The 19,959-nt window shown below is 35.8% G+C and overlaps 1 protein-coding gene across 1 annotated transcript in view; it reads left to right on the top strand.

Moving 5' to 3' along the window:
* LOC148949095 (cytoplasmic dynein 2 heavy chain 1-like) overlaps positions 1 to 19,959 on the top strand; it is a 161,140-nt gene that overhangs the window by 43,074 nt on the left and 98,107 nt on the right. Inside the window, exons 10-11 of the mRNA XM_089093804.1 lie at positions 7,452 to 7,594; positions 11,238 to 11,454. Of these exons, the coding sequence (XP_088949930.1) occupies positions 7,452 to 7,594; positions 11,238 to 11,454 (360 nt within the window). The remainder of the gene's footprint in view (positions 1 to 7,451; positions 7,595 to 11,237; positions 11,455 to 19,959) is intronic.

Genomic DNA, 19,959 nt, shown 5'->3' on the forward strand with positions numbered 1-19,959 from the left:
CCTAATGTAGTATCCCATTGCCAGTAGTTCTATCCACTCCTGATACTGGGCCACTAGGCAGTCTAACGTTGAGCGTTTCCGGGGGAATCCATATTGGCGATCGCCTAGAAGATCATTTGATTCCAGGTACTGAAGAAGTGTTTTATTGGAGACGCTCTAGTAGACTTTGCCAACATATGAGAGAAGGCTAATAGGCCTGTAGGAGCCCACGCTCGTTGGATCGCCTTCTGGCCTTAGAGTAGGTGTAACATGGGCGGACTTCCATGTTCGTGGGAAGGTTCCGGAGCAAAAGCACAGCCAGAAAAGCAATGACAAGGGCCCAGCTAGTTCGGCACTGCAGGATTTGAGGACAAAATTTGGTATGTTGTCAGGACCTGTGGCTTTGGTCACATCCAGATGTTGCAGAATGTAAAGGATCTTGGGAGCAGAAAAATTCACGCGTTCCAGGACAGTGTCGGTTCAGTCGGAGAATTTTGGCACTTCTCTACCGTCATCGTCTAGATTCGAGAATTCGGCAAAAGCCTTAGCAAGAGCTTCAGCCTCTGCCTGTGGATCTTGTACCATTGTCCCGTTACTCTGGAGAGAAGGAATTGCGGTCCCCTTGGACGATGGTAAAGCCTCCTTGACAATTTTCCACCAACTCTTTGCCGAAGCAAGTTGAAGTTTGGTGGCGAATTTCCTTATACTGAACCCGGGACTGCCTAATCGATCGAACTGCATCTTTGCGCGCATTTATGAATGCAATTCTGTCCTCTTTTCTCTTCGAAAGTAGCCATCGCTTGTGTGCCTTTTGATTTGCTCGGATTGTCTTCTTACACTGCGCGTTGAACCAACGTTTGTCCTTACTGGACACCTGGATCCGCTTTGGAGGGATATGCTTTTCGACAGAGCCTGCTGGTCAACTATGGAGGGAGGTTTCAAGGAGGGAGGGAGATATGTCAACTATGGCCTGCTGGTACTTATCTGCAGCTTTCTTTGGGCCTTCCAGGAGGAAGGCTCTCCACTGCTGAGAAAAAAGAGTGTTTCTCAATCCGTCCCAATCACCTCTTTTGTATAGCCAGATTGTTCATTCATGCTTTACTGGAGGCAGAATACGTAGGTTTCCACGTGCAACGACGGCAACGTAGTAACTGGTGAAAGCATGAGCGTCTACCTTAAAGGAGTCAGGGTGATCTGTACGGAATAGGTCAAGACGAGATAATCCGTTTGGGCCGTGATACGTGTCGAAATCGACAAGTTGTTCCAGCCCGTAAGAGAGAGATAGATCATACAAATGCGACCCTTCCCTATCAGTATTTTTGCTGCGAAGCCACACGCTAGGATGGACGTTGAAGTCTCCATAAAGGATAATGGCAGACTTAGCGTACTTGCCCCGAATATATTCAAGGGAGGTGTCAAGGTAGCTGGTAATCTGGTAAGTTGGAGGGTTATACACGGTACCGACAATCACGGATTTATTTGGGAGGATCACCCTGACCCACAGAGCTTCTTCGCCTACTGAATCTGGTATGTTCAGGCATGAATAAGGTATATGGCTCTGTATATAAACAGCGACACCTCCTCCTCCGTATTTAGCGCCGTCAGTACGCTCTCGATCCCGCCTGAGGAGCGTGTATCCCTGTATGGCAACCTCACTGCTTTGAATTTCTTGGTTTAGATTGGTTTCAGTGATGCACATGATAGATGGCTTGACCGAGTTCACTAAATGTAGGAACTGGTCAAACTTAGATCTGAGACCTCGTACATTGCAGTAGGCTACCGTAAACAGGTCCGTTTGGATGGTCGGTGGACGTGCTACAGGTCGTCGTCGAAATGGCTGTTTGGTCCGAGGCTTTTTGTTGTTAATCATAACCAGGTAAAAGAAGCTTTGCCGAGTGGTTAGCCCAACAAAGCCCATAAATCCATTGCCATGCATCATTAGACGGGGAAAGGTGCCACATGCCATTCACCTCATTACCGCATCTTCAACATGGAGGCGGTACCCCATAATGGGTTAGGATTAGGCACAAGTGCCTCCCACCTTCATATATAGAATGATTTCTGTTCGTTTTGAGTTTTTATGTTGCTGGTGCTCCTTACCTTCAGTTAAAAGCATCGTTTTTTAATTTAATTTCTGATCGTTTTTCAAATAATATTGGTATATTTGGGTCACCCTCCATGAGATATACTTTCCCCCCGTTCACAAAAAAACTCCTCCTTAAAAATTTCATCAACATAAACTGCGCCCTGCTCCCGTCAAATTCCCTCCTAACAGTTCCATCCTCGCTGAAAATCCCCCCTCCCCATAAAATTGCTTGCGGAAGATTCAGCCTGAAAATTATCTTAGCATTCTTTCATTTTAATAAGACTTTAATCTCTACTTGGTTTCTCGATAACTCCAGAAATGCCTCCTTCCATGGAGATTATTTCCCAAAAATCAAAACTCGCAGAAAATAACCCTAAAAAAATTCGCCCGGAACATCTCCACATGTAAAATTTGGCAAGTAGAATGTGAAACAATTAAAAAAAATCGTAAAGTAATCATGCTAAATCCTTCCTTATAACATTTCCTCTAGAAAATAATTCCTTGGAAATTTTCCTCCCCAAATGATATTCTCCCTATTGAAAGCTACCCCAGGCAGAACCCCCCTCCCCCGCTAAAAATATCTGTACACTTCGCATTAACAAATACGATACGTAAACAATGGGCAAATTTCATAAATTACGGGCCTCGCCCCACGGTCTGTGGGGGATCATTCTACACCTAAAGACATCGTTGTTTGCTCTTTTGACTATACTGAACAAAATGGCTATCTCAGAATTTTGATCACATAACTTTGGAGAAAAATGAGCGTAGGAGGGGGGTTAGTTGCCCTCCAATCTTTTTGGTCACTTAAAAAGGGCAATAGAAATTTTAATTGCCGTTTGAATGCACCCTCTTCTAATCTTCTAGGACCATTATTTCAAGGCAATCACCCCTAAAAAAAAAAAAAAAATAATAAACACGCATCCGTCTTCTGTCTTCTGGTGAAAATAGTAAAATTCCACATTTTTGTATACAGGAGCTTGATACTTCTACAACAGAGTTCTCTGGTACGCAAAATATGATACAGTGATTTTCATTATGATTGCTTGAATTTTAGGGGAGTACCCTCCCTATTTCGAAAATCAGGTAAATTTTCTCAGGTTCGTGACGTTTGATGTGTAGTACTAATCTTGATTAATCTTATGTATTTAGAATCAGCAAAATATACTGATTCCTATAATAATATGATAGAGTGATTTTCATTATGATTGCTTGAATTTTAGGGGAGTACCCTCCCTATTTCGAAAATCAGGTAAATCAGGTTCGTGACGTTTGATGTATAGTACTAAACTTGATTAATCTTATGTATTTAGAATCAGCAAAATATACTGATTCCTATAATAATATTGGGTGCATTTAATTGCCTTTTGTTTGTGATTATATTTTGTTGCTGACATATTATGTATATCAATGGAGGTGCTGAGAAGAGTGTTGGACATATACCTCACAAATCGGACATATATTGTGCCAACCTCAGTAGACAATATACAGAGAAATTTAGCGTGCACTCCTATTTCTTCTTTAAAGAAAAAGTCACGTAACTAGAAAAAAAGCGTTTAGTATACATATAAATTGGATTTGAAGCCACAGGGTGATTCAGAAGACATAGAAGAAGTCAGTGCAGGGACATGCTAAATACTGAAAACACAGTAGCAGCCCCTGAGAGAGGTCTTTCCAACCCTCTGAGGTTGTTTCAGTGTCCGATGGCCTTGGGCTATACAGAGCATTTGGATCTTGCAGAAAATAAAGTAACTATGTTGATATCTACAAGGATAGAGACCTAATTTAGTTTCTATGTTCGTTAATGAATAGAAATTTGAGCCTGGACAACATCAACAGGTACGAACAGACGAACTGCAAAATAAAATCAAAATATTGACTTACACGACATAAAGACTTTGACTAATCCCTTTCTTTATTGAGGAAGTTTGAAAGAGAACTGAGAACCCGAGAAAAATAATTATCAAATAGCCACTCCAATGTCTTGAAAGCCATATCTAAGGCTTTGAAGGGCATTTTATTATGATGTCTGTTATCCAAAGGTCTTGTCTCAATACAAGTAGACCCCGTTCCCGTGCCGATGAGGGAAGACCGGTGGCAGAGGGGCCAAAAACAGCAGCAGCGGTGAACCACCGTCACACCCACCGATAATGTGTCAGCAGCGCGCTGCCGGTAAGATGTCGGTGGAGCGCCACCAGCGCGATTAATATTGATCGCAAACACTAATGTTTTCATCAGTCTTTCTCAAATCACAGCTTCAATTTACAAATTTACTTTCTCTACTCATTGACAGTACACTTTCATAGGACCACACTCTACCTAGCAGCTACTGGTAGCAACCAAACTCTCATATTCTTGTAAAAGTCTCTAACCTCCCTTCACACTCCCTTTCGTATTTTTTTTTAAAGCAGCCATATAATGTTCTATAAGATCCGTGTGTGCTTTAAATTAAAAAAAAATAATTAATTTTTGGATACTATCATTTAAATATAATACCTCTGCCTAACCCCCCTCCCCCTTTGGATACCACCTTGATAGAATATCGTATCTACTTTAAATTAAAAAATAACTTTTTTGCATCCCTGCTTTCAATAAAAAAAAATTCAAGGTACTATCACTTAAATATAGTAACTCCCTATGCACCCCCTCTGGATAGTATCTTGATATGATACTGTCTCTGCTTTAAATTAAATAAAAATAATTAACTTGCTGGCATCCCTGCTTTAAAAAAAATCAAGGTATTATCATTTAAATATGATAGCTCCCCCTCCCCTTTGGATAGCACCATGATAGGATACCGTCTCTGCCTTAAATTAAAAAAAAACTTTTTGGCATCCCTGCTTTCAATAAGAAATTCGAAATATTTTCATTTAAATGTAACCCCCCCCCCCCTTTGGATACCACCTTGATAGAATACCGTCTCGCCTTTACATTAGAAAAATAATTTACTTAATAATTAACTAGGTCACTATATGGTTCAAACAAACACGGGAAATAACATTAAACAGATTAGTGTTCCTTGAAAACAGAAATTGAGGGTATGAGTAAAGGGGTACAATGACAGCAACAAAAATTTCGAAATTATTCAGATATACCTCAAATTTTAGGAAGATTGAGTCACATATTCGCCGTGGCATTCAATACGATCCAAAGAATCTAATTAAAAGGGAGTCACACAAAAGCCAAACTAGGCAAGTAGCCTATGAGAAATTGCATAATACCCAAGACGATGAACAAGTTCGAATGGAGGGGTCCTGTGTCTGTCCAAATATCTCAATGGTATCCTAGGGAGTTCGATATCATTTTCTTCCGTCTCCACTTTAAATGGAAAAATTAATCATCTTTTTTGGCATCCCTGCTTTCAATAAAAAAAAGTTATTATCATTTAAAAATGATAGCCTCCTATCCCCCCTCCTATAGGCAATAATTCAAAAGTTTCTTATGAATCATAATTTTGGGTAACTTCCGTTTCAATCTTCAATTCCCCAGGCTTGTACATAGCTTAGTCTATAGCTAAATTTTGTCTCAATAGAAGGTTGTTTTTTGGGGGGTGGGGGGGGGGGGAGTTAAAAAATTTTCAGAAAGAAGATTGTGCTTTCTTTAATCTATCAGGCGTTCAATAATTGTGTATTAAAAATTAAGAAAATCTTATCTAAAGACAAAAAAAGGCAACAAAATTCTGCAAATTTTCGATTCAGCAGTAGAAAAAATCTGTCGACTATCAATTTTAAAATCTAACTTAAGCTGTATAGTGGTAAATGCGTTCTATTCAACTTAAAGATAAAATTCTTGACTACAAATGATGTAAGAAATAGCAATTCGGTAAGTGCAATCGAAATGATTTAATCTCATTTCACAAAGACGATACTTTTTTGTCAACATATGAAGAACAGTGCATATTGCAATTGCATCTGTCTGTTTTTAATGCAAAGTAACAAAAGAGACAAAAATTAACAAACAAGAGATTAGTAAAGAATTATGGTATCCAAGGTAATATTTGGCAGGAAAAGTCACTGGTGGTAAATCACTAGTGGAGGCTCCCTGATTGGGTGATTTCCAGGGAACCAAATTTTTTTCGGGGTGACGCATAGATTTTTGGGAAAATACCGAAAATTTGGCTATAGTGCAAGCAAATTTGATTTGCTTGCATCAAATACAAATTTGATTTCTAACCCCTCATCGTTTCTGGAAGTAATCATGGTCGACGGCTTTATTATACAAGTAGAGAGTAAAACTAATCCCTTAAAAGAACAGAATTTATTCCGTTAAGAAGGGGAGCTGCCCCCTCTTCAACTCTCCTCGTAGTCACAATAACTTTGGAGGAATCTCATTATGATATTTCATCTATCCAGCCTTCCCCTAACCCACTAAGATATCCAATTGAATCTTGAGATGTCTATTTTTTCAAAAACTTTGAAATGTCAAATCAGTTTGAGTTCGGTTTTGATATAACCCCCCCCCCCCCAGCACCAATATTATACTTTATATTCATTTGTTATGATAACTGAACCCCCCCCCCCCCAGAAACACGAAAATGACTTCAAACAAAAATAAAAATGTTAAAATAAATACTATAAGACATTCTACACATGAAATTCTACCTACATTTTGGAATATTAATGGGTGGGAAGTTTGGGAGGGTATTTTCAGGGGGGGGTGGAATAAGTCTAGCACCGTGTATGATAAGGTTGGGGGTAAATCACAGTTAACACATTAAATTTGCATTAGTGATATGGATCAGAGTTTGTTTATTATAAATATAATATTTATTAAACCCTCTCTTAATTCGGTAGTAAAGGTTGTAAGGATTACACTTAGACAATTTAAAGGGACTCAGCCTTCATTTTCTCTTTTATTATAGTAAAGCAATCTACTTATTAAGTCTCCTGTAATAGTTACCTTGTTAAGACGAATAGAGGAGACGCTGTCTTCTTCTTGCTCCTCTCTACCTCTCCTCCTCTGCTTTAACATTTTAGTGCTATTTGCATTATGCACGGTATTCCCTGTAAAGAATTCCTATTGATGCTATTTGCTGATTAGAATAAGCACTACATCAACCAAGACGGTTCTTCAAAGAACCTATTTAAGGCTATTTGTTTGGTATAAAAGACAAAGTAAATTTAGCGGAAGTCAAGAATTTCAGAAAGGCTGAATTTTATAATTTCAAAACATCAGTTCTAAATAAGGCAGACTCTACTAGATATAGCCTTAAAAATGCGCTTAAAATTACAAAATTTATAAGTCAATATTGGTGGGCATATGTAAAGGTAAAATCGATGCATATTGATTTTTTGACAAACCTGATATAGCTATTAATCGACGAATAAGATATTTTGTATTTGTATTATAATTTGAGAATACATTCAGTTTTGCTCTATCATTTCAGGTGACTGAAAATCAGGATCTTATTGCAAGTATGAAAACCTCACCATCGCTTTATGGGCCAATGGTGGACCGAGTTGACACGTGGGAAAACAAGATGAATGCTATTGATTATATTTTACGACACCTTGCTATTTTTCAGAAGAAGTAAGTTAATATATATATATATATATATATATATATATATATATATATATATATATATATATATATATATATATATATATATATATATATATATATATATATATATAAACTAGCAAAAATTGTATATGTATTGATATATTTATGTTCTTTTTCGAAAACGGCTCCACATTTTTTCGGAAGCATTGGTATCTTCGGATATTGTCGCGTAGAAAAAAAAAAAAACTATCTAGATAGTTCAGAAGTCAAAGAAAATTCGTTATGAGCCTTAATTATTCTTTTTGCAAATGACGTCATGTACTATGTTAGTACATCAAATAAGGATTTCTTATGACATCATATAACAATTTTATTATATGATGTCTTGCATAGCATAAAGATTGCTATGCAAATAAGATTGTTATTTGCTAAAAATTTGCAAATAATATTGTTGGTTTTTAAAAAAGAATCTTATTTGCAACTTCAAATAAGATTGTTGAGGTTTCAACGCATCAGTTATTTAAATAATTTAATGTCTGTTGGATACCCAAAATATAAAAATTTGTAGTTGCAGTTTTTATAAATGATGATTTATTGAAACCAACACCTAAACTATCAAACGTGATCAAACGTGAATATCAACAACCTGGACCATCAACTGATTCAACACCAATACGGGCAGCTAAAGCAAAGACCATTGCTAAATTGTCTGAAGCAATCAAAATCCAAAAATGTGTCAAAAAAAATTAAGAGCAAAGATACGGGCTGTTAGCATACCTTTGAAAATAAAAAACCTCGACTTAATAAATCATTTGAAGAAAAAGAAGTTTTTGTTGAACCACCTGAACAATGAAAAGAAACAAAGGGTCGGCGATATGTTTTTCATAATGACAAAAGACAAGCCGAGGCAAAAGAAGAAGCTTTTTCCCACCACCTGAATAAATAAAAGAATCAAAGGTTCGGTGATATGTCTTTTATAATGACAAAAGACAAGCCAAATCAAAAGTTAAAGTCCAATAAAAAAAAATGTAATTTTACAAAGGACTACTTCTAATTTAAGATCTATTTGGACGTTATAACATCAAGAAAAGACTCAAATTGTCTGCATTTAAAAGACAACTGACAGTGAGAATCCATATATAGAAGCCTTTGGCTTTTGTCCTTAAAGTAGTCTAACTTAGTTTCCCAGATTGAAATTGTTCCTGGATTCACCTATCTTCACTCTGAGATTTCGAATGACGAGTCTGTGCAACTGGAACCCCTTATCTACTTGCGGCAGCTTCCCCTCTTGATCATATGAAGAACTTTCGGAAAACTATTAGAAGACGGTTCCATTTGGTAAATTCCTCATATTTCTTGGTAGACAAATATGTGCATACATGGCTCATTTCTAGAAAATATTATCCAGTACCAAATAATGGAAACGGTCTGCTGGTTCTGGCGCTAGGGTTGTTGTTCTATTGGATGGAGATTGACCTTTCGAGTCCTACCGAGGACAAAGAACTAAAGAAAAAAAACTTTTGAAAAAAAGAAAAAAGTCTTGAACGAAAGAAAAATAAAACCCTTTGAAAGAACAAAAAAAGAATCGAACATCTCAACGAAAAATAGAGTGTCGAAAAAGTATTATGTGACATTGATGTGTGCAGTGCAATTACGTGATATGCACGCTGTCATTACAAAGCACCTGTGTGTGCGCCGTATTACATAAGACCCACGTGTGTGCCGTCATCACAGAAGACCCACGTGTGTACTGTCATTACACAACATATGCACTGTAATTGGGTAAGGTGTGTGTCGTCATTAAGTTATTCCCAATAAATCCATGTATGATTACATCACCCTAAATAAATCTATTAAGTCACACAAGATGGCGTCATCCATATTACACGTGGTCACGGAAATCCCGGGTGTAATGGGAATCTTGCCAGCTGTGTTCCCTCTCATACTGAAACAAGATTGCGCCAGCTTGGTCACGGAAACAGGGAATACGCTTGAAAAGGGCCATCATTGGAATCCTGCCAGCTGTGTCATGAAAACAGGGCATGTCATGGGAATCCTGGGCATTTCACAGGAATCCTGAGAGAGCATGCGTTTAAAACAGGACTCCCCCCCCCCTCAAGCTACTAGTATGCTTTTATTATGCTCAAAGTTTTTTCAATATTTCCAGAAATTTAAACCTGAATGCCCTCAGAAGCACCGGTAAATAGTACTAGAAATAGCATTAGTAATAGTAAAAATACCAGTGGTAGATGTAAATATTACCTTTTGGTTAGTTCAACATATTCTACAGCAAGCCCTATAAGTTTTAACTTTACACTCCAAGCTGTTAGTAAAATTTTTCTGATACAACTATTTGACAACCTGCATGAGAACAATATGTTTTGAATTATATCAACTTCCCTTTCAATATTCTCTGACATTTTCTTCTTCATTCTTTTATCCTTAGCGGTTTTAGTAGTCACATTAGTAGTATTAGGAGCAGTAATTGCAGTTGCAGTAGTAGTAGTAGTAATAGTTGTTGTAGTAGTATTAATAGAATGCACATTTTGATGTTTGGTCAGTTGAGTATCCCTCTTGTAAAGCTCTGTAAATTTCAACATAATGCTCTAAAATTTCCCGAGAGATTGCTGGTACGTCCTTTGTGTTATTTTAGTGTGTTTATTTTAGTTAAAATTCCTCCTCAACACTTCCTGACTTTTTTAACTTAATATTCTGTTGATAGTAGTCAAAATAGAAGTAACAGTTTTAGCTGCAGCAGTAGTAGTATAGTAGCAGTAGTATGCATATATTAGCATATATTATCTTTTCATCAATTGATTATCCCCCTCATCATTCCTTGAAGTTCTAACTTAACACCCTGAGCTATGTCTGAGATATACCCTTTTGACAACCTGCAGGCACAGATTGTGTTTTGATTTCATTTATCTTTCGAAAAAACTTACTTTTTTCATTTAATAAATATAAAGTTGATTCTTGATATAAATGATGCATTATTGATAAATGATGCATTATGATAAATAGTAGATAAATGATGCATTCTTCCCACAAATCGTCAGATTTGTGGGAAGAATGTTCTAACTTAAAAGTTCTTGAAAGTTCTAGCTTAGCACCCTGAGCCATCTCTGAGATATACCCTTTTGACAACCTGCATGCACAGATTGTCTTTTGATTTCATTTATCTTCCGAAAAAATTTACCTTTTTCTATTTTATCGTCAGATAAAATAGAAATATTTTTCGTCAATACTGTTCATTAGTCTTTGAAACAGGTATTGTTATGTATTTCAGGGGATCATAGAAAAAATGGTTAAAATTGGCAAAATTTGAAACATTGGCAAAAGCTAATGATTTCTGAAAAGTATACTAATTATTGAAAAGTTAGTGAATTGTAAGAACATGTGGAAGTGTCACGAGCAAGTTTGAAAGAGTTTTTTTTTAATTTGCATAAACCGTGAAGCCATACTTTTTTTTTTCTTTCAATTGTCAACTTTTCTCTTTATTTTCATCTAAAAATTTTCAGTTTTTCTAATTTGTAAACATAAAATTAAAACTAAACGTAAATGATGCAATCTGCCCACAAATACTATATAGATTGAGGACACTTAAAATAGAATTGTTTTTGTCTGTAAAACCCTGTAGTCTTTGACCCAGGTATTTTATATGTTTCAGGTGGCTATACCTGGAACCGTTATATGGCAATGGGGCCTTAGCTCACGATTATGGTCGCTTTAGAAAAATCGATCAGGATTTTAGGCACATGATGAGTGAAATAGCCCGTGATTTAAAGATAGCATCATTACTAAAACTATCAGGACTGCAAGGAACGCTTACCAACTTGATGGAACAGATAAATAAATGCATGAGAAGTCTAAAGGATTTTCTAGAGGTGATGTTCGCCCTTATTTTATTTTTTTATAACCCAGTTCTTGTTTATATTCTTTTCTCTTCGACTTTTTTCGGTGCTTAAGAAACAAATACCGAATAAAATGCAGTTTTAAAAATAGATGATAAGAAAGAAAAGGCATGAAGCTTTTACTAGAAAAAAAAGTAATAGAAAAAAGGGGAAAAGACAAAAAAAGCTACAATTTCTTTGTTTCATTTATATTTAAAGAGCAAGGGATTCGGTTCTAAAACACCTTTGGTGACTTAATTTGGATACTGGCATTAACTGGAAGTCACAGAATAAGCTTTAATTTTTTTTTTCAATGGAGATATAATTTATTCACAAAAAAATCAACAAAAAAGTATGAAGCCCAGTAACCTGGGCTTGTATTGCAACAAAAAAAAAACTTACATCCACTTACATCAATACATTCGGGTTCCCATTTCACAATAAAACAAAAAAATATATCAGAATCAGTATCAGTAATCTTTTATTGACAAAAACACATGACAAATAAATTTCTAAACTGGTCGACGGAGAGCAGGGCTCGATGTGTCGTCCATAAACAAATATAAGAAAATGCCGAAATCACAAATACAGGATTATAAAAAAACATACAAGGTAGGAGATAACAGAGGAGGCCACCCCAGCGCGAGAACACTATAACACAAATCATACTAATATCAATTATTCATCAATCCCAACATCCAGACAAAGAACCATTTTTAAAATATGTTTTTTCGAAGAAGATCTGCTCTTCAAACTTTGGAACATCTCTACTAAATTAAGTTTATTTACTATTTGAGGAATCTCATATGTGATTGATAATCCAGCTCTTTCTGATTTAATTGGAGGAAGGCGATACTTCGTGGAGCGGACGTGGTGGGCAGGAGAAATCGGAGTCTCAATAATACCCAAATCATGGAAGTGATTTGTTAAAGATTGAATATCATAATACCATATTGCTGTATGTAGGTCCTTTAGTTGTTTAACATTAAGAATACTGAGAAAAACATATAAAGTTTGGGTTTCCGAGAGATTTTGAAGCCTCATTGGGCGATGAACAAAAGTACCCGGAATTCTAATTGCCTTATTTTGAATTATCTGAAGAAGTTGCAGATTGACCGTAAAGGTGTTGAGATAGATTACAGGGCAATAATTTAGATATGATTCAATTAGAGAATGGTATAAAATTTGAAGGATAGAAAAAGGAAACACGTGTTTCAATCTATTAAGACAACCTAAGTTATGGTCAAGTTTCATACTCAGTTAATTAGAATGTCTGTGCAAGGATAAAAGCTCATCGAGAGTGATCCCAAAGTAACGAAATAATTTTACTATTTTGGACATGCTTTGATTTACAATTAAGTTTTCTATGGTAATTTTATCTATTCCCCGCTGTGACCGCCCAAAAATTATGAATTCTGTTTTACAAAAATTTGGAGGTAGGTATTTACAAGCAAACCATTTATTAAAAGATTTCATTGCTATCACCATTTTCTCAACCAATAAAGATCGGGTTTTAGCTTTTACTGTTACCGCTGTATCATCTGCAGAAATTACTATTAAGCTACTATCTTGGGGTAAGCACCTCGGAAGGTCATTAATAAATATCAAAAATAGTAATGGTCCTAATATTGGTCCTTGGGGAACTCCAATATCATCAATAACAATATGGCTAGACAGGTGCCCATTTATTTCTACCTGAATTTTTCTACCATGCAGGTAAGATTTTATTAGATCTAGGCCTTTACCTCTAATGCCTGTGGTATTAATTTTCTCCAGCCAAATTTCGGGGTTTAGCGTATCAAATGCCTTTTTTATATCATAGAAAAGAGTAGACAAATGATTATCATCATTTAGTGAATCAATAATCTCTAAAAATAACGCAGCAACAGCTTTTTCAGTAGAATGACCCGACCTGAATCTAAACTTATTTTTAGTAAACAAATTGCTTTTATCAAAATACAAAACAATTTTTTTTGAATAATTTTTTCTAGAACCTTAGATATTGGAGAAAGAATTGCTATTGGTCGATAGTTGCCTATAAATGTCTTATCAACTTTCTTATGAATTGGAATAACTCGTGCAGATTTCCAAACTTCTGGAAAGATCCCTGATGATATAGATGCATTTAAAATGTGAAGCAACGGAACATGGATTACACAAGCAATTTCTTTAAGAATATTTGTGGAGAATTCATCTAGACCTAGGGAATTGCCACTTTTTAAATTCGTAATTACTTTCTGGAACTCACCGAAAGTAACAGGGGCCAGGAACATACTAGAATTTTCAGATGGCGGGAAATAATTTTTATATGAATAAAACGGAGATTCTGGGAAATTCAGTTCAGCATTAGTATTAATATGAGAAAAATAATTGAAAAAATAATCTTGAACGACATCCTTCCCTTTCATTTCAACACTATTTTCATTCATATTCACTTCTGGGTGTGACATCATCTAATTATTTCCATTTGTTTCCTTCTTTGCTTTCCGTGGAGTCAAAGGCGGCTCAGACTCTTCCAGTAACTTTCAATAATAAGTTTGTTAACTACTTCGAATAATTTTATCCAGCAAATTTTTATTGTTTTTGAATCGTTGTACATTATAAGCCCAAGGGTATTTCATTTTTATCTTATACAGTCGGTTTTTTTCCTTGATAGATTTTAAGAGGGATACACTTATCCAAGGTTCTTTTGGCGATGTTCTTTTCTGATATGTAGTTTTAAATGGACAGTGAAGGTCCAGTTTTCCATCCAAAATTCGATAAAATATATCTAGGGAAGTCTCTGGGTCATTCTCATTAGTAACTTCACTCCAATCTACAACACTAAGATGAGATTTCAGTTCCTTCATATTTAATTGTGAGAAATTTCTCCTCTTCATAGTATTTTCTAGATTGACTATCTTTTGTGCTTTGAAATCAGACATTAAAATACAATGATCAGATGTATCTTCCATAACCACGAATGTAGCCTCACATGTATAAGGTGCAAAAATGTTATCAATCAGAGAAAAAGAAGAATTTGTTATTCGTGTCAGAATAAAACATACTGGGTTCATACCATGAGAAAGGTGACACTCTAAAAATTGAAGGACATGCCGGTCAATTCCTTGCTGATTTGATGGTAGACATCCCATCAAGTCAATATTGATGTCCCCAAGGATGAAAAATGGCATTCGAAGATTTGATATTACACTTAACATATTTTCAAATTTAGCAATAAAGTCTGCCATGTTAGACGAGGGAGGGCGATAAATTACAGCAATTAAAAATTTTTCATTATTTGGTAAAAAAAAACATTCAACAATACAGCTTTCAAAAATCATCTCTGTATTAGATATAGAAATTCTTCTTTCATCCGTGCCGGAATATAATTTTTTACCAGTATTGCTAAACCACCTTGCTGTTTTCGATTCCTGCTTACATGAAAAGATTGGAAATCGCTAATACTAGTTTTATTTGCCAAACTTTCATCTCAAAATATTTCAGAAACTCCAAGAATATCCGTACCCGATTCAAATAAAAATTTTCAATCGCAGCTTGCCCGCTCCTCCATCCACGACAGTTCCAAAAAGATATTCTCCTCATATTTGATTTTTTATTAACTATTTCATGAGAAACCAAGTATTTATTAGGGGGAACTAAAAAGAGTTTAAAACTTCATTATTATCATGGGCTAGGGGCGTTTGGAATACATTACTAAAAAGGCCTGAATTTTTTTCAAATTCTTCCAGCCTAGATGCAGGGATCACATGAACTTGACTAACCCTTATCGTGCATTGACCTCACGCCAAGGAGCATCCCCCCATGCCTCTCCCATAAAAAACTAAAAGCACTAAAACTCACAGGAAATGGGTTTAATCTCGCGAAATATATCATGTCATTCAGCTATAAGCCCCTGTACTGTTAAATCACACCATATCGGGGGAAAAAAAAAAAATCAATATACACCAAAGAAAATATCTATTTCTCAGTTAAATAATGTTCATTGACCACACAAGTAAAAAATTCAATTTGGTTTTACTCGGAACCAATACATCCTTTCCTTCTCTTCAACTTCGCCGATATAGCATAGAATTGGTGGGACTACAGGAGGAATCCAAACCTGAAATACCTTCTGTTTCAGTTCACTTTTCCTCTTCAGGAGGGATGAGCGAATTTCTCGGACAGACTTGCTCACATCGTCGGATAAATACACTTTAGAGAATACCGGAAAATTATCCATGCAGGCTTTTTCCCTAAAAGCTTGATCGCAAAGTAGTTTGTTTGCTAGCAAAACCGGAAACTTATCCTTAAAGTTGTGGAGTTGGATTTTCGTGAATTTTTCATTTGATTCAGTGACGTGGAATTCACATTGAATATGTAATTTCTGCAATAATTCACCAATTGTTTCCACACCCTCTTCTTTCATCAAACACTTTAGGTTCCAGGCTATGACGTTACTTCGTCGGTCAGCATTTTCTAAGATTAATACCTGATTTTTTAAGGATCCAAGGCTGGGATTATCATAGGACTGGTTCGCTGATAGCCGGAGGTCCTTAACCTCCTTCTGTATATTAGCAATTGTGTCATCGTGAACTTTTTTGGAAATTTCCAAATTTTGGGTCCTAGATGACAGATCATATATCTAACCTCTGATTTCTAACATTTTACTTTTCAGTTCTAGTATTTCTGCTTGAATTTTGTCACAGTGAATAATATTGGTTGAATATTTGTTGCAAGGCTTCGAATTGATTCATACATCGTTGAATTATCAGTGGATTCACGAGTGGATTCTAGATCAATATGTCTTTTCTTAGTTTTACCCATTTAAATTGTTAGAGCAATTTAGCAAAAAAAAACAGCCGAGGACAGAATCACACTAATAGCAATTAGTTTATAACGTCACAACATGTGTTTAATTCAATTATATTTAAGTTTTTATATCCATAATCAATTAGTTCTTAATCCATTATCAATTATGTCCGTTTAAGTTGTAAGACCAAATTAGCACCATCCAAGGGGATAATCACATTAATAGCATCTAATTTAATACATCACAGCAGGTGAATAATTCACTTATATTTTAACGGACTTGCATGAAACGATGTTATTTGGCTGAGAGCATTGAATGAACTGAATATAAGACACATTAAACATATAGAACTACTTAAGAAATTAAAGAAAAAATTATTAGAATTCATAAAGCTGCAGGCAATGGTGCCTCAACTGCTCACGGAAACCAGACCTTTCAGCAACATTCCTAATAGAAGATGGAGTCTGAGACCACAGCACCGGAAGAATATGACGAGCAGAGAAAGCAGACTTCGCAATCACTCTAATCGGCCTTCTATACATACCAACCTGTCTCGTTAAATGCTCATGGACATCAGCAGCTGTCTGAACATATGACGAAGACACATTGGAGCAATATCATTAATAATATCATACATTAGTTGAAGCTTATAAAATAAGCCCAATCCTGAAAACAGTAAAATATGGATTCGCAGAAAAATATTTTTAACCGAGGCAAGACTATCAATTCCATAAATAGCACGCACAGCTGAACTTTGGAGAATACCCAAAGGTTTTAGGGGAATATAAAATCCTCCAGACCAAACAGAACAACAGTATAGTAGGTAAGGATGGACTAATGAGAAATATAAAAGACACAAAACATTCTGGGGAAACCGATGCTTTAGCTTCCTTATCATACCTATATTTCTTGCTAATTTTGACGATATACACTGTACATGCTCTGGAAAACTTAGTGTTTCATTAGTTATTACGCCTAGGTATTTCACTGACTTCTGACGTCTTATTGTCGAGTCTCCTGCTGTAAGCTCTTGCAACCAGGGTAATATGAAGGTGATGTGCCCCAGACAACGAATCCCGATTTGCTGTTATTTACTTTCAGCCGGTTTAGCCTTAGCTATTTCTCCACTTTTTCCATATCAGTACTCAGTGTCCCTAAAGGCTGAGCTTCGGTGCGCTCCACAACTGCAAAATTCGTGTCATCAGCAAACAGGACAAGAGATTTCCGAGGTTTATACGTTTCGTCTCCATTTCCAACATTTATTGTCAAATTACAGATTGCATGATGGATGCTATTAATATATATTGAGAAGAAAAGAAGGCTGAGAGGGGACCCCTGGAGAACACCGCAAATAACGTGGTAATCACTTGATTTCACATCATTCAGCTGCACATACATAGATCGGTGACTCAAATATGATGAAATAATTGTAAGATTATTTCCTCTAATAACAAAGTTGTCCAACTTTTTAAGAAGAATCAAATGGTCCACTGTGTCAAAGGCCTTCAAAATGTTTAAGAATATAGTCGCCACTTTCAACTTCCCATCCAAAGCACCATTAATCATAGATGTCAAATACTGAACCGCCTGCTCCGTAGAGTATCCTTTTCTGAAACCAAATTTGTTTGCATAAAAAGAAATCCTTCCTCTCCTGGAACTCAGCAATTCGTTTATATAATATTTTTTCAAAAATTCGAGACAGAATAGGGAGTATCGAAATTGGTCTGTAATAGCTGAAATCTTCTCGGTCACCAAATTTATGGAATGGCACTACACTGGTATGTTTAAATTGATCGGGAAATTCACCTTCTTTAAGACAATCATTCATCAAATCAATGTAACACGGCAAAATCACGGGTAAAACATACTTCACTACTTTCAGAGACAGCACATCCACTCCAGCTGCTCTATTTCGCATTTCACTTACAATTTCTGTCACCTCCTGCTGACTAGTTTTCCGAAGAAAAAAAACTAGTATCACTAGGGTCAGGCAAGTACTGTTCCAAAGAACCATCTCCTGGCCGGTTTCCAACATGCAATTTAACTTTTTCCCCAATTTGAGAAAAGTGCTGAGCCATTTCATCGGCAATTTGACTAGTACCACAATTTCCACATATTTCTGGTAATACCACTTTCTTTTCACCAATAGCTAATCTAACAGTCTCCCATGTCTTAGATGGGTTTCCATGGTTTTCTTGAAATTTATTTTTAAAATATCCATGTTTCGCTTTACTTAATAACTTATTCAGAGCAATATTATATTTCCTCCTGGTATCATGGTCAATATCACAATCACTAAAAACACTTATCATATACAGTTGACCTCTTTTATTTACAGAATTCACAAGGCCTTTCGTCATCCATGGTTTCCATGGAATATCTTTCTTTATTTTAGAATGAGCTACCTTCACACAAGTTTCATTAAGAAGTTAAACCATTTTCCTATTACACTGGTCCATTTTCTCGGCAATAAGAATGACGCTCATCTAGAGAGGTCCAATCGTTTTTTTCTAATTCAGATTTAAATTTAGGCAGCGACTTCTGGTCAAAATAAGTTCTAGTGTTTTGGGATCCACGAGATTGTGTCGAAGTTCCCTGCAGTTGGCATGAAACCATGACGGCACAGTGATCAGACACATCATTTACAAGTACACGTGGGGTATTGATCTTAAAATTCCGCTTCATATTCCCAAAAATATTATCAATAAGCATCGCACTAGCTACAGTTATCCTCGTGCAAAAATTAATAGATGAGAACAAACCATGACTCAACATACAATCACAAAAAAGACGAGGCTCTACATCATACTTATTTAAATAGACATTAAAGTCCCCCATAATCACACATGGATAAATTGAAACTGACAACTTTTCCAATTGCTCCACCAACAATTCCAAAAAATGGGAGAGGTGAGAGGTTGGAAGCCTATATAAAATAGCTAAATAAATACTAGATGCATCAGCTTTAGTTCTGATTAAATAAAAAAAACAAATTTTTTTTAACTGAAAGTAAGGAGCAACATTAAAACTTAAAACGAACAGAAATTATTCCGTATATAAAAGGGGCTGTCCCCTCCTCAATACCTCGATCTTTGCGCTAAAGTTTTTTATTGTTTTCAAAAATAAATTGGTGTGACAGATTCAAAGTTTAGAGTAAAGAGCGAGGTATTGAGGAAGGGACAGCCCCTTTCATATACGGAATAATTTCTGTTCGTTTTAAGTTTTAATGTCTCTCCTTACTTTCAGTTAAAAAAAACCTGTTTTTTTTATTTAATTTCTGAACATTTTTGAATTAATGCAGCTTTGATTTTGGCTTACCGTACTTGAATAATTAAAACGAAATTTACATATTAATTTTAATTTTACTAAATGGCTTTCTCGAAATTTGGTTCTGACGTAACTTACGAGTTAACTTACGTAACGAACTTCTATATTCGTATATTTATTACGTATATTAGGGAGTTTGCCCCCTAGTTGATACCTAGCTCTTTACGTTAAAATTCGAATTTTGTTGAAATCACAAACCCCTGAATTACAAAGGCCGGTTAATTAGAATAGATAGCTCTTTTGAAAGTACTAATAAAACTTTAGCGAAAAGGTTGAGGTATTGCCTAGGGGGCGAAACTCCTCATATACGTAATACTTTCTTTTTGTTTTAAGTTTTAATGTTGCTCCTTACTTTCAGTTGAAAAAATTAGTTTTTTATT

Source organism: Artemia sp. Qi Xiang Cuo, chromosome 8, assembly GCF_049724085.1.
Source record: "Artemia sp. Qi Xiang Cuo chromosome 8, ASM4972408v1, whole genome shotgun sequence".
Lineage (NCBI taxonomy): Eukaryota > Metazoa > Arthropoda > Branchiopoda > Anostraca > Artemiidae > Artemia > Artemia sp. Qi Xiang Cuo.